The sequence below is a fragment of the Netta rufina genome (assembly GCF_964035555.1).
Source record: "Netta rufina genome assembly, chromosome: 3".
NCBI classification, from domain to species: Eukaryota; Metazoa; Chordata; class Aves; order Anseriformes; family Anatidae; genus Netta; species Netta rufina.
In genome coordinates, this window is record NC_140125.1 from 72,594,460 (window position 1) to 72,610,307 (window position 15,848).

The 15,848-nt window shown below is 44.0% G+C and overlaps 1 protein-coding gene across 1 annotated transcript in view; it reads right to left on the reverse strand.

Moving 5' to 3' along the window:
• SEC63 (SEC63 homolog, protein translocation regulator) overlaps positions 1-15,383 on the reverse strand; it is a 53,386-nt gene extending 38,003 nt beyond the window's left edge. Inside the window, exons 1-2 of the mRNA XM_084284216.1 lie at positions 15,038-15,383; positions 539-638 (exon numbers count right to left, since the gene is read on the reverse strand). Coding sequence (XP_084140342.1) covers positions 539-638; positions 15,038-15,161 — 224 coding nt within the window. The 5' untranslated portion in view covers positions 15,162-15,383. The remainder of the gene's footprint in view (positions 1-538; positions 639-15,037) is intronic.
• Positions 15,384-15,848: the final 465 nt, after the last annotated feature.

Here is a 15,848-nt window from a genome sequence, read left to right on the forward strand (position 1 = left end):
TCAGTCTAGAAGGAAATATTCAAACAGCAAGAAATATTAAAAGCTCTTTAAAGCAGGTATGAGTATTTCACTTATAACTCCACCTTTGGCACAGATAAGGCAGCTGACCTGACTTCCAACTTTTTTTTCAGCTTTTTTCTTCAGCTTTGAATATACGAATTATTACTATTGTATATTTGAATATACATATTTACACATCAAATATCTAAACTGAAAGATATCACTAGCACCACTAATTTCTGTGAGGGAAGAGCATTTTTTGAACAAATGCATGCATTGTTTACATACTTATTAGTGCTGAGGTTCACTGGTTTCATTTAACACATTTTTATAAAGGATAAAGCATTCATTTTGATTTCAAGCCCTACTAGATAAAAATTATTCGGCATTATTCAAATATAGTAAATTGCAAATGTCTCTTCTATGACAAAAACTACAGTGCAAATAATTCCAGCTGCTTTGATTAAGAAAAATAGCTTTATAAAAGTAGGGTGTAGGAATTGTTTTAACGGAAGTCATGCAAGTGAAACATACTTACTTTACAGTGGGAATTATGTTTTGCTGTGGTTTTAACAGTCGCAAGCGATACCACAAGCATCTTCCATATACATTTCTTATATTCTTTAATCGAATTTGCTCTGCAAAAAATAATGAGAAGGACTGTGATTAATCACTCTGACAAAAAGCAAACTAGAAAACAGAATATCCTGAGTTGGAAGGAACCCACAAGGATCACTGACTCCAACTCCCAGCTCCACACAGGACAGAGGAAGAGTTAAACCACTTATCTACATGTCTTCACCCAAAGCTTCTTTATAACACCAACAGGCCTGGGGACAAAAGCACTTCCCACATGCTCACTTCACCCTGGATAAGGCAGTGCAAGACCAGTTTGAGGACTAATAAAAAGACCAGCAGTACTGGCAGGAAGAATGCTTTTCATCCATTTCAGTGAGTGTGCACATCCCATAATTGTAACAAGTCAGTCCAAAATATTTTTTTACTACCTCAACAGGAATCCATTATAATTTTCCCATTGCCATGAAGCAACCAACACTTGTGAACCCCATCTTTGCTTGCTGATGCCATTTGCAAATTTTTCTCCTGCCATTTCATAGTCAACTCCAGCAAGCCTCCCATTTCACTGCATCAACTACTGCGTACAAAAGACTAGTGCAAAACTTTTTATGCAACTAAAGAGTAAGGCTAGATCAACAGCTATTTGCTCAATTCTAATTATGATGCATTTTCCTCCTCTGCAACGCTTGCGTTTTCTAAGTTGCCTTCATTTAGGTTTTTCCTACTGAGGAGAAAGGGGAGGAAAAACTGAAACTTCTGTGTAAACCACGTAGCTGAGTAAGACTGTATCTGTTATAAACAAGCCAGCCAACAAGATTTCCTTACATTTCCTTTCAGGAGAGAACGGAGCTGGAAACAATTTTGCATTTCTAGTGACATATACATTGTCAGCACCGTGACAAGGCATGGAAGCAACTCCCATTGACAGAACTTTAGGTGTATTTCTGTGTTCAGCAAGACCAGGCTAGCTTTGGTCAAAGTAGACTTTCACACCACGAAAAAAGTGGTGTGAAAGCCACCGTCCTAAGTCACATCAGCCACATCCTAAATCAGCCTTAAATCTGAACACTACTTTTAACAAAGTGATGGCCTCATCTTAGCTAAGATATTGGTTATGATACATGGAAACATTTTCTTTTGGCAGATTTCTAAAAGGTTGCGGTGGAAGACAATGACCACCTCTGTTTATTTATTCTGAGTTTGTCTGTGTGTGATTACAGTAATCTATCACAGTAACAGCGACAGCACAGCAATCTACGAGCATCTGTAAGCACACAAGCCAAATGAATTATCTGGAAACTTTAACACGCAGCCACCAAACTGTCTGAGGCCAGAGAAACACCATCACAAACACCAATACCATCAGATCAACCACAAATTCAAACTAAAGCCGCATCAGACGTGAGCACAGGATAATGCTTTAAACTCTGGCTGATTTGGCAGAAAGAGAGCATGAACATGGACAACACCTGATCGGCCACAAATTAATAAAGCAGACAAAAAAAAGTCAAAGCAGCACACGGTGATGCTGAACCACACAAATGTTATCAACTTCTCCTGAACTCCTTAATTCTACAGAGCCTGTCTTCCCAGAAACTCAATATGATGCTAAACAGCTTTACGGGATTCCTTCTGAAGATTAATTTAGTTGTCCTATCATCCCTGAGACAGAGACGAGAGAGGATAATTCAATCCCCTGTCTCTGATCAGAGTCTTGCAGGGCTTCAAAATAAGCTTCCAACCTCGTCACATTTTTGTGTAACAGGTAAACTGCACAGATACTTTGAAGTTTTCCTGATCTGCAAGGACTGGTCACATACTTAAAATAGGTATTAAATGTGAGATTTCTAAACAAACAGAAAAAAGATATGGTGAGTATTTGGCTCAGCAACTGCCCACCCAGTTTCACCTCCCTGTTGTGTAAGGCACTGTGACAATTCAGAAGGCAATGAAAACCAGGTTAAAAGGCAATACCAACTCCCTAAGGGAAGAATACAAACTAATTTGGTAATTTGTCTTTGGATTTTTTTTATTTATTTATTTATTTTTAAGAAAAAAATTGTGGGAGACCTCTACTGTTCAGAACTAAGTTTGCCACAACCAGACATGAGTGTATTGTTTCTAAAAATTAAACTTTTTTTCTTTTAAATGCAAAGCTGAGGGACGCTGCCAGCACATAGATCTGGTGTATCATTAGGTGACTGCATTAAAGACTGGCCAGACAATTCAGTTCAGTAATGGGGACTACAGAGCCCTGCTACAGAACCAGGGGGGAAAACAACCTGGGGATTTCAAACAGGCAGTGCCAGCTATGAGCCACAGCACTGTTTTTATTAAAGTCACCTACGATGCTTGAACAAATTGGGTATCAGCCTCCTAAAGCAAGACATGCTGGTACAAGCCTCTCACTTCAAACATTACCTGTAAGCTTGTGCTGGGCTGAAGCCAGATGCAGCCAACTGCTCGATTCAAGCCGATCAGATGAGATCAGCTCCCCGACCCAACCCACAGCACGGCCCCACAGGCATTTCTGCAGCACAGCTGAGGGGCGCTGCTGCTCAGTAGCTGCCCTAAACTGACTGTGTTGCTCGGAGAAATCCCTAGAAATAACGTGAAAATGGATTAGCAGTGCCCTGGGAGAAAAGGAAAGTGGCTAAGAGAACGCAGAGGGGACCTAGGGGTGACGAAGAGAGCTTGCTTTCCTTAATCCCATAAAGCAAAGCCTCACAGGATATGACTCCCAGTGTTTCTGCTAGGAGGCTTTTAACAAGATGCTCTGCCCTGTCTTTAAAGATCTGTGCCGTGCTGTGACACAGTGCCCCAGTTCCCACATCTGCCTGCTGGCCAGCCCTGACGAGTGCCAGCTGATCCTCTCCTTTCTTCCCTGTCTGCATCCTCCCTGCAACCACAGCCAACACCCTTCGCCTTACCGTGCCAAAAAGCTTCCAAAAGGCCCATGGGGGAAGACAAAACAAATAGGAAGGGAAAAGAAAGAAAAAAAAGGAAGAAGTTATAAAAGGTAAATTAGAGCTGGCACTGGGTCAAATAAAAACTGACCACAGAGAAAATGAGGCTAGAAACTAAAGGTGTTTTGCAGCAACCTGAGAGCTGAGGTTTGGGAACAGCTTTCCAGTCACAGCTGCAGGAGTGCTATTTTGTGAACAGCATCAAGGAAAAGAAAAACGAGGCGAGCGGTAGGAGCAAAAATTAAGCCCTCTGGATCAGTAAACACGACACCCAGGTCAGACACGGAGCCATGGCAATGATGCTCTGGGAAAGCGACGCCGTGCAGGGGACCCCTTCAGATGAACACAGAATTAAGATGTGATGCCAAGCAGTGATTGCATTGTACACACAGATAGGAACGACTCTGGATTAAATCTAACTACGATGGATTAAACTCCATCAGAGCAAAACTACATCATGAATTCCTTCCCAACCTTGGCATATTGCAATGGTCTCAGTTGATTAACAACCCCACAAGGTACCAGGGCATTAGAAAGATGAGTGCTTGTTTATAGGTATCTGTCTGGAAGGTAACGAGAACCAGAACTTGCTCAATTTGAAGCCGAAGTCCAGACTATTCACATTATTTGGAACTACCCCCAGGCACTCCCCTCTGTCATAATTCATCATTAACACATTAACTTGTGGAATTCAAAACCTTGGGAGGAGGAAGAGAAAATAGACAGCATCCGTCCTGGTTTAGACAGAAAGCTCCTGGTGAAACATCACCCTGAGTAGGAAAGATGTGTGCTGTACACAGGAAAAAAAGACTTCCTATTTAGTTAGGGATAACCTGTGAGATTGCACCAAGTCCTGTTGGGAAGAAATTGGTTGCACAAGAAAAAAAAACAGAAAGCCTAGCTAGAGCCTGAATAGCAGATAATTACTGTGCCTAAGAAAAGCAGCAATGTATTCCTAATGAGCAAGCTGTGGATAAATCAGGTCCTTTTTTTGTTTTGCCTTCCTCTCCCAAGGATCCCTCTTTCACACAAGTGGATTTGCCTTGCCACAGAACTGGCATGTGCCCCTGCAGACCCCGAGCATGCAGGAATACCCTTTATTTTTACCCAATAAATAAATTCCTTGCAAAGCTTTACCCTGAGCAGCATACAATAGGAATTGTACCACATTTGGATCTCAGCTCTGGAATCCTTGCTCTGTCAGGGAAAAAGGTTCAGGGTCTGAAAAGCAGACAAAAGTTCTGCTTCTTCTCACTCCAGATCATGGCTCCGCATTGAAGCCTAAGAGCCCTTCATACACTGCCCTTTGAGATGGGATTATAGGGAGACAAGTGGGGAAAAATGAGTTTCCTCTGATCAGTGACTTCTCATTTGATGGGTAAAATCCCTAACAACAGTGCATTTCTCCTAAAATAGGTATTAGGGAGCCTTGAAAAGCAAAGGCGTAATGCATCCATGAGCTTTTGAACTCATCTCACCAACAATAACCCATGTACCAAGGTACCGTTACCTGTCCCCATGTTTGATCACTCTGACAGTGGAAAATGAAAGGTCTCGTGTCAGTCCCAGCACCTACCCCACTTACCCACCAGAGGCAGGGTGAGGAGCACAGGGCACCCAGACACAGAATGAAGCCGCCCACGGGCTGGATTCACACCTTCCACAGCTTACACATCATTGGTGGCCAAAACTCAGCCATGCTCGACTTGGTTGCACATTTTTGATGCTCACCCATACCCAAAAGCCTTCCTTTCTGGCACACACGCTCCCCTCCCCTCAGCCTTCACAAGTAATTCCCATCTTACTCCCTTCAAAAGAGGACAGAAGGAGCAGAAGTGGTCTTCACTGTTCCACTATTTAAAGTGCTTGAAAAGTTTTATTTAATTGCTTTTGAAAATACAGGAGGCTCCATTTTATCTGTAGGCAAGCTCGACAAATTACACTTTTTTAGGCCCAACCTTTTTGTCTAAGGTTCTGTGGGCTCCAACAAGCGAGCTTAAAGAATACTTCAGGGAGATTTTTCTCATCTTCTTCTACGTCCTCTTGGGGAATCAGACAAGGTTACACATTTATTAGAGATGTGCAGATCTGGAAGAGAGGGATGAACACACATCTGGAATTGTAAACAAGAGAAGTTTTAACCATCAGAAACTTGCCTCAGCTGCAAACACAGCTTAGTTTTAGGGAAAAATACCACACGTACTAATGCCAATAGTCTTATTTTGTATGCAGAGCAAATAACTTCGAGAATTGACAATTTTTAAGACAACCAAAAACTATCAAAAAGCTAATAAGCAGACTGAACAGAAGGTTTCCCATCATTCTACCTCAATCAGCAGGAAGAAGAGAAGGAAGTCCAAGCCTCCTATGCCCTTTATACCTTCAGGCTAGTCAGAAAAGCAGAGGCAAGAAGTTTAAAATACAGCTCCAGCAGACACTCAAAAAAAAAAAAAAGCAACATGACCAGATCCATAAAACCATCCTGCACACCAAATACCGAGAATTTACCTGAAGGAGCACACTGCTTGGTTGCACAAGAAAAGACTCCTTTCAATAAGGAGCACAGAGTGACAGTTTTAGCAGCCTACAAAGTGCCATGACCACTTTAAAGACATTTTCACAAAATTTTCACTATATTCAGCATGTTGTCCCCTCCCTATCCCCACGTCAGAAGTTTGCACCCATCACAGAGATACATGTAATGCACGTAGCATACAAGTCTTGAGTCAAGGTTATGACCCAAGTGTATGGAGCTTCAAGGAATTAGACCTGTTCCAGTAAATCTGGAGAGTAACAGGGCTGGGCATAAACACTGCTCTGAGAGCTTCTGAGTTTGCTGCTTGATAATTTTCATCCTGTAGATTGTGCACTAAGAGGTTACTGTTTCCTTTCACCAGCTACTCACCAGCCCTTAATGCAAGCTATGTATGCATGCACTCATGCAAAGGCTGACGTCTTAAGAGTTTATGCAATCAGGAAAATTAAACAACGTTACAGACAACTCATTTACTGAAGTCTTGAACTGGGGACCTCTGAACAAATTTACTTTGTTACATTACAGAACTGCTTCTCAAGTAACAGGTGATGAATATTAGTTTTTTAAAATTTTTAAGATTTTTTTTTTTAAACTGGAAGTCATGTTTCAAGGAGGTAAGTCACATAATAAAACACTGGTGAAAGACTTTGAACTGATAACATAAGCAAAAAAATTCAATGAACTAAATAGATGCTCTGATTTTAACACCTATTATTGTGAGAATTGCCCTCGTTACCCCAAGTTGATCCATAAAGACGTCACGTCCATGTCAGCCTCTTCACTGAAATGTTTACAGCTGAATAATCTAATCCTACTTGTTTTCCAAAGAGATTGCTCCTGTCCAGTAAATATTCATAGAAGTAATCAAAATACCAGAAGGCTTTGAGTAACATCTTGTTCTTAACCTTTAAAACCCCAGGCAGTTCACAACCAACAAAGGCCTGTCCAAGTCCTCAGTAGCAAGCCCAACTTCCAGAGCATGTTTGGCAGCAATGAGATTAAGGGTAAACAGGACAAAAGGTAGCTGAACCTTCTCAATTGTGCCGACAAAACTAGTATGACTAACTATACTAACCTCTTAATCTACATCACCTAAATTATCAAGCTTACAGTGGGGCCATACCTAGAGCTGTATCAGCAAGCCTACAACAGGAGGCTGAGAAAAGTCAAAAACTAGCCATTTTAATACAGAATGACACCCACACAAATCACAGTTAATTTTAGATGAAATCAATAGGATGTGAAAATCTTGGAGCCCAACACTCCTGAATTTTACTTTACCAAATTGATGTGGGGGACCTCTGAGGAAAACAGAACACAGCCATTCCAGAACAGATGCAGGCAAGTCATTCAGGACACCACCAACCACTAAGACACCTGTATTCAGTTTTATTCCGAAGCATACCTCCAATAACCTATAATAAAGGACAGATAAGTACCATACAGCCACGGATAATCAGTGAGACTTTCGTAAAGGGAAATTGAACTTTACAAACCTGAGCCCTCTAAAGAAAGTAAATATATGAAAGGAGATCCTAGCAATACAGTTTATCGTTTCCAAAACGTTTTTGAAAAGTTCCTCTTACAAATCTTTTAGAAAAGCCACTTAAATATTGCAAAACTAAGTACGCGGCTAGAAGGCGGAGGGAACAGACAGATCTCACAGTGGAAAAAAAAGTCACCAAGCGATCTGTAAGAGTCAGTGTTTGAAGTGTGATACCAAAGTTTTACTAATAAGCAACTTGAGTAATGGAATGAGAAGTAAAATAAAGTTTCTGAATGATACTAAGCTCTTCTGGGTAGCAAGGGCATCCTGAAGAGCTGTGAATATCAAGTGGACAACAGAATGACTCGAGAAATTCAGGACATGAAAAAGAGCACTGGGGACTATCCTAGTTTCATACATATATGAAAGCTGAGCACTACATCTCTGTTATTGTGAGAAACAGTTCTATGACAATGTCAGCTGAACACTTATCGATAAAAAGCAAAGCAAATGTTGAGTTATGAGTAAACAAAGGAAATACTGTTATTTCACCACGTAAGCTTAGGGTATATACAACCTTAAGTATGATACACAGTCCTGGCCCCCGCCTACCAGAGAGGGACAACTAGGAAACATTCAATTAAGGTCAACAAGCGCCATCGAAACTACGGTAAGATTTACATTCAAAATACAAGCCACAAATCTTTACCCTGGAAGAGAGAGAAGTGCAAAGAGAGGTAACAGAAGGTTGTGAAATACCTAAGTGACAGGACAGATATGACAATGTTTACTGCCTCCTCCAGCTCAACAACCAAGGAGGAAAAAAAAAAAAAAAAAAAATCAGAAACAGATATAAAACAAAGGTGATGATGTATTATGGTTAGCAGAGCTGGTGAACTCCTTGCCATAGGATGCTATGTTGAAGAAGTCACTGAACTGAAAACCACTGGCAACTGGAAAAATATGCAAAAGAAGCACAATCTATGCTTGTCTTATCATTAAGGCATATACTCATTTGCCATATCGTGTCAGGATGACATCAGACCTGACCCAGTATGTCTGCTCTTTTGTTTCTATTGATGTTGATATTTGAACTTTTTGGCAAGCCTTTGCAGAAGTCACAGTGCTCCTGCAGAGGACAAAAAAAAGGTATTTTTTTTTCATTAGTGAGAGGAAACAATAAAAAAGATGTTTAAAAATACCCTTCAGCCATTTATTTTTATTTTTTTAACACTGATACGGTAATAGCTTTTTGAAAAAGACCATAAAAGTTGAGATAATATAGCTCACAAAAAATAATTAGAGCTGTAACTGATGCATTATTTTCAGTACTACAAAAAGCACGATGGAAGCAACACGAACAAGACTGCGATAGAGATCCTTAGAACTGTTTCCCTTTACAATTTGTACAGTAGTTTAGGGGAAAAACTGTAATCATAAAAACAACAGGAATTCATAATTAGACATGAATATACTTATCCCTGTAAAAAAAAAAAAAAAAAGAAACTTGTGATTAGTTATCAGGAAAAATACAGCAGATGTTAGAAAACTGGAGAAGTTAAGTAAGGAGCAACATTAACTATTTCTACGCTTCGCTAATTCAACTGTGCAATTCACTAAGTGAATTCACTAAGTGAAAAAAAAAAAAAAAAGAGACAACTTGGTTACCTTTTTTACTTGGTTACACTCCCTTTCAGCCTCTCCTTCGTTCTCTGCTCTCTTTGGTCTCTCAGACTCAAAATCCAGCTGAACTAAACTGAGGAGGGCCATCAGCCAAGAAGCCTCTGAACCAGTGGAATACCTGGTCGGTCACACCTGCAGCCAGCATCAGGGTCCTGGTACCCTTGGGAGACATCCAAGGTAACAGAACAGGGATGCATCTACATCTGTAACAACTTCTGTAAGGATGCACAAGAACTAAACAAGTGAGGATAAAACCCCTGCATATTCTTTAGGCACTATTCACACTTTATTGTTGTGAGCAGCTATGCTATTTTCAAATAGTTGAACCAGCCGACCAAGGTAAAGGCACCTTTTGAGTCTGAAATGCGTCATCACCAACATATTTCTATTTACAATTCTTAGAAGTAATTTTCTGTACAAGGGAAATGTTAAGTAAAGGTGAAAATCTGAAAGCACTTCTTCAATCTTCTAAATCGTATGATCATTTAAAGAACGGTGAGGGCAGAAATCTTGCTGCTGTGGAAGGAAATGAAGGGCCTGCTTCAGGCACCGTGTAATCCTGATATGGTCCAACCAGCACAGCCTCCCTTGTTTTTGGATGGAGGCACACGCGTGTGAGGTGGCTTCCAGCCGAGCTCCCTCAGCGGAAGGCAGCAGGAACACAGGACAAGGCAGCCCTGGTCTATGCTTGTTCAAATCGAAGCAGAACTGCACCTTCTTCACCAGCACGACTTGAAAGAACCACCACCACCAGCAGCCCTAACCCCTCACCTTGCAGTCTGTGATGACCCCACTCTGTGTCTTCTATCCTGTTCCTCTCTCAAGCTCCTGCCCCTGCTGCAAGAGTGCTTTAACTGCTCACGAAGCTGTAACTAAACCATCATATGTTAACGTTCGATCCATCAGGTTGAACGGCACTAACCCGAATTCTCCCACACATCGCCTGTACATCCCTGTAGCTCAGTAGGGTCTACGTGAGCAGGCAAACATCCCTGCTGAAAACAGAACACGAACAGCAAGGTACATAATGTCACTTTTACCACACTGTTTCCATAGGCTTGCATTCCACGGGTTTAATTAAAAAAAAAATAGAAACAGCTTTATTTTCACATACACATGAGAGATAAAGCTCTTGTAATAGCTTCATCTTGCAAGAAAAAGTTTGTTACAATTAAATGCTCTGGACAGTCTCGAAGCCACTCAACTAATTTCCAACACAGGGTTATTAATTTTATTTTACTGCTAGGAGGTTACAATGCTCACAATAAAATTACAGTAATTCAAAAAACTTCTATGAAAAGACGTGCCTTTTATTTTTTTCCTCCAAATAAAAGAGCAGTTTAGATAACTCTGTCCAAAAGCTTTGTTTTAAAATGTATTTTGTAAGATACTTGCCAGGCATTACCAATGCCATCTCATGATGCTTGCCCTTTCTTCTAATGTTTCTGAAAAAACACTCCTGCTTCCAAACTGTGGCACAGTAAAAATTAACAAAACATTAATTGTCACCATCACGCTCTATTCTCCCTCATAACAGTCACTTAATAAGCTGTATTTTTCTGAACTTGAAATAGTTTAAGCTTAACCACAGTGCACTCAATCCCTCAATACTGGGGGAAAAAAAATCAATTTGTATGTAATAACCGTTCTTAAACATGTAACTGAGTTTCACTGACTGAAAAATCCTTCCGAGGGAAGGTTAATGAGATTTCAGGGAGCTGTGAGCAGGGATGGGGGTCACAGCCAACCCGCTCCAACCAACTTTGTTTTTATTTTATCTTTCTGGGAGATTAGGAGCAGCACGGAGCGCTACCCTGGAACAGAAGCAGCAGTATCAGGGAGGGCTGAGATCCCCTCCCACAGCTGCTGCTAGGTGCAAGTGCTCATTACCCTGTTACAAATCAAACAGAAGGAACGCTGCCTGCATTCCCTACGTGGGCTCGAGACAAACCCAAGTTGCAGACTCACTGTTTGTCCTTAAAGAGACAAGGAACTGCAGCCTCCCTCCGCTCCTCTACTTCCATCTTAGAGTAGGGGATTAACACAGACCTCCGAAGAGAGCCTTGAGGCTAAAAATAAAATAAAAACATATCAAAAACATACCTGGGAATAAGCAGCACAGTGGGAAGGCATGCAGAGAAGTTCCACACACAGTAAGCCTGCATGGGAGGACTTCCTCAGGACTTTCACTCAAGGCTTTGAACTCTTGTACCAAGTACTGCCTACAAAGATCTCTCTCTCTTTACTTTGTCCTTTACTTAGAGGCTCGGGATAGGGACCTTTATTCTTCCCAGCAGCTTTGTAACACTTTGTGAATAACCGGTGCTCTACAGCAGGATAATTTCTTTAATGCATACCTAACTCAGCTCAAAAATTGGACAGAATGACGAGCCTCCCCAGGTACCTGTAGTTAAGGAACCACAAAATGCATCGCAACTGACCCCTACCTGTTTCAGCAGGGTTTCGTAATTGCCTGCCTCGATTCAGCAGCGCAGGTGTAAGCCAAGCAGCACACCAAGTTCAGCAAACACGTCGGCATTGTGCAACAACTGACGCATTATCCGACTACATTCACTCACCTCTCGCTCTCCATTTCCTTCCTGGCCTCTGCTGCTGTTAGATCCACGCCACCTTACAATTAAACCGATTCAAAGCAATTCCAGCAACACGCAGATGCTCTGGAAGGCACTGATCCGTCCCTAACTGCTCTGAATAAACATCATTTCTTCAGCCCTCAAGATGAAACTTTTGAAAAACAACTTTAAAACGCTCATCTCAGAAAACATCTCCTCGGCTAAGAAGTGAATTTGGACCAGAATAATTTTTTAGCAACAGCAGATTTGGTTCCAAGTCAAGAACAGTCCTTGCAACAGTTTTACTCACAGTAATTATGCTAAAGCTATACCAATATTTACCCAAAACAGAGGTAATCCACAAAAAGCACGAGCTGGGTGTTTTCAAACATACACATGTATTTGTTTTAAAGATATGAGTCAATGCTAAACATCACAGCAGTGCTGCCGTCTCCTGAAGCCAGCACCATCCCCAAAATCATCCGTGGTGCCCGCCCAGGCTTTTAGCTGCACCATTCCCACCCCGTGCCAGCACAGACATCCACGAACCAACCCTATCCAGAAGCCAATACTCATAAAAAGTAATGCAAGGGGGGAAAAAGTCAAAAATCAGCTTCAGCTCAATGGAGTTTCTTCCAGAACAGCGATCAGGTGCTCTGCTTGGCACACTGGGAGAAGCACAAGTTGTCTGCTGTCAGAGCAGCGCTCCCCTGAAGTTACCCTGCCGTTAGGAAACTAGAGCCCAAGCTGCAAAGCCAAACAATTAACCTTTTACAGCAGCCTTATTAGCTTCACAATGAACACCGGGAAGATAAAGTCATCGGGACAAATACGCTTTACAAAGTCAATTACCTGCTTGTTTGGTTTATCAAAGCCGAGGTAATGAAGTTATGGGGTAGTGCATTCTGTGACGGCCAAAGGACAGCAACAACCCTCCCCTTCTCCCCCTCAAAAAAAAAAAAAAAAAAAAAAAATATTGATCCCAACTGCAGGCTGCAGCAACACTTCAGACAGACTCTTGCAGTGCCTTGATAAAACAGGCTCAGAAAACTATGAAATCAAAGCGGGTCAAGTTCTACCCGGTCTGTGAGAGACGCAAGAAGTCACGCTCTTCTTCAAGAGGGGAGCACCAAAATGACATTTCAGAAGTTTACTCCAAGAAGAACAAAGATCAGAATCTTAACAGCTTGCCAAAAACCACTATCCTACTGTAAAGTTGTGATTAGGTAACACATTTTGAGTTTTCTCTACGCGATGAGGCAATAGAGATAATATACTCCTACTTTCCAGCCTTCACTAGGGCAAAAAAGCATTTGATTTTTCCCCCCCCCCCTTTCATTTACTCTGTCAGCATTTACTACAAAACCACAGCACTGAGCAAACACAAAGATGCTGGGGGAGATCAGCAGTTCCCAGCCTTGTGATGCTAACCATCACCTGGAGCCAGCTGGGAATCACTCATCTGCAATCCACGGCAGCGCATCTGGAGGATGAAACAGCGGGCACTGAAGGCTTGACCTCCACACCACAAACGTTTCACTCTTACTTCTCCCCAGCTCTGGTTTGCTCCCACAAATCAAAGGCCCATCAGCAGCTGAAGCACATCTTACCTAGTTTTTACCCCCAAAAGAAACCTATTCTGTGTTTAAGGCACATTTTTTTTGCAAAAAGGTCTTGAAGTGAGGAGGCCAGCTGTGTGATTTCCTTCAAAGTTCACCCTGATGGGATCTCTTCGCTTCCAAATTACATGTGTTTTGGTTTTGTGTGTTATTCTGGAAACAAGAAATCACGGCTAAACAACCAACATTTTGCACATCGTAAGCTTTTAATTTATTCTTGGTATCCCCTTTCAGTGCTGCAACAGGTGTGGCTGAACACACACAGAGCTGTGCGAAGCCTTTTCAGGGGATTTTGCCGGGAACCAGGCACGCGAGCTGTACGCATACACCGAGACCAACCCAACAAAGCAGGAGAGGGCCCCAGGAGCCCTGGACGGGATCTTGCACAACACCAACTTTCTGTGCAGAAAGAGCCACGCGGAACAAAACGCAACTGTTGCAGGAGAGCGTAGGCACAGGATGAAGCCATACGCTAAAAATTGGACCGTGCTCACATCTTAAAGCCCATTAAGACAATTACGAGGCAGAAATCATTCCTTCATTTCCACTCATTACCACGGCTGGTGATTTTCACTTAGTTGACTCATTTCTGTACCAACAAGAAATTTGTGTTTTCAGAGAGCGCTCTGCTACAGCTTCGCGAGGAGCCAGGGCTAACTGCAGGAGGATGCACGGTCGGCTCTCCATGCACATGCAAGACAACGCTGGCCGGAGGGGAGAAAACAAGTCAGATTTAACAGCAGACCTAACTGGAAATTGGGTACAAAGCCATATTCCAAATGTTTACGTTCCCATTTTCTGGGATTTTGTAGGGATAACCTTATACACGAGGATCAAACACAACGCTAGGAAAGCGGTCCTGTGTCTGGCAACATTTCTATGGAGGCTGGTGCTGCTGCCCGTCCCTTGAAGCAGAGGAGCCAGCAGTAGTGTCACCGCCAGCCGTGCCACTCTGTGCAGCACCTTCGCTACGTCCAAGCAGCTCTCCCCAGCAGCAGCAACTGCTAAAAACCATGGAGCGAGCACACCATCACCACAGAGAGATGGTTTTCCGTCCCATTGCCTCCTGCCCTTCACCAGGACGATAATTAAACAGAAGTATTTCATTTGGGGGAGCAGACCCAGAAGCAGACCTTCGATCTCCTGCTCCTCAGGAGCAACCAAGAGGCCACAAAACGCCTGCAGCATTTGGCAGCAGTTGGTTTCCAGCACAAATCAAGGCAAGGAAGCCTTGTTTTCCCACAGACAGGGCTGGCTCCCCAACAGGTGCCCAACCAGGGGGCAGAGGCAGGACCCCAGCAACGAGCCAGCACCCAAACCACGTTACTTTTGGGGTTCATTTCTCCTACACACCCCTTCCTAGGAAGCAATGGAAGGGGATCTCTTTGTTGGGCCCTCCCTTTGTGCCTAAAAGCCGCCCGAAGCGAGCTGCGGGAGCCTTTTTAAAAACACCACACAACGGTGGAAATAAATAAATAAATAAATAAAAACACAACCAGGAGAGCGGGATACAGGGCCCACACCCCCCCCACCTCACCGGCGTTAACGGGGGTTAACGCCTCACAGAGCCCCCACCCCCACCCCCATCCCCTCACCGGCGTGCTGGTCGCGGGGCCACAGGTAGTAGGTGGCGGGGATGACGATGAGCCCCACGAAGCTGGTGAGGAAGTAGAAGAAGGTGTTGCCGCTGTCGTCGTACTGGAACTGCTGCCCCGCCATAACGACAACGACGACGACGACGACGGCGGCAGCGACACCGCCGCCGCCGCCACCGGGCCGGGCCCGGCCCGGCCTCGCCCTCAACCGCCTCGAAGCTGAGGGGGGGGCAGCGCCGCGCGCGCTCCCGCCGACGGCGCCGGGCACGCGCCGCGTGCACGCGCGCGCTCCCCGCCGCTCTCCTTTCCTCTCCTCTCCTCTCCCTCTCCCCCTCTCTCTCCCTCTCCTCCCGCCGCAAGGAGACGTGTCACTGCGCAGCCACCATAGCCATTGTGACGTCACCGCGCCGCGCCCGCCCCGGCCGTGATTCGCCGCCGGCGACGGCCTCGCCCCTCGCCCTTCCGCCGCCCGGGGGCCGCGCCCGCCCCGCTCGTGGCCACGCCCCCCTCATGCCGGTGGCCACGCCCCCCCTGCCCCGGGCGCGCGCTCTCTCCCTCTCGCCACAAGATGGCGGCCGTGCGCCGTGAGGGAGGGCTGGGGGCGTCCTGGTCGCCGTTTCCCTGCCGGAGCCTCGCAGGGTTCATAGGAGGAATAAAATATTTCTTGCGATGTCTGTGGCTGTGTGTATGGCCTCTCACTGAGCGCTTCCTGCAGCAGCCACAGCGCTTGCAATAGCTGTTTCAGGCGATAACAGAATCACAGAATCACAGAATTCCTAGGTTGGAAGAGACTTCAAGATCATCAAGTCCA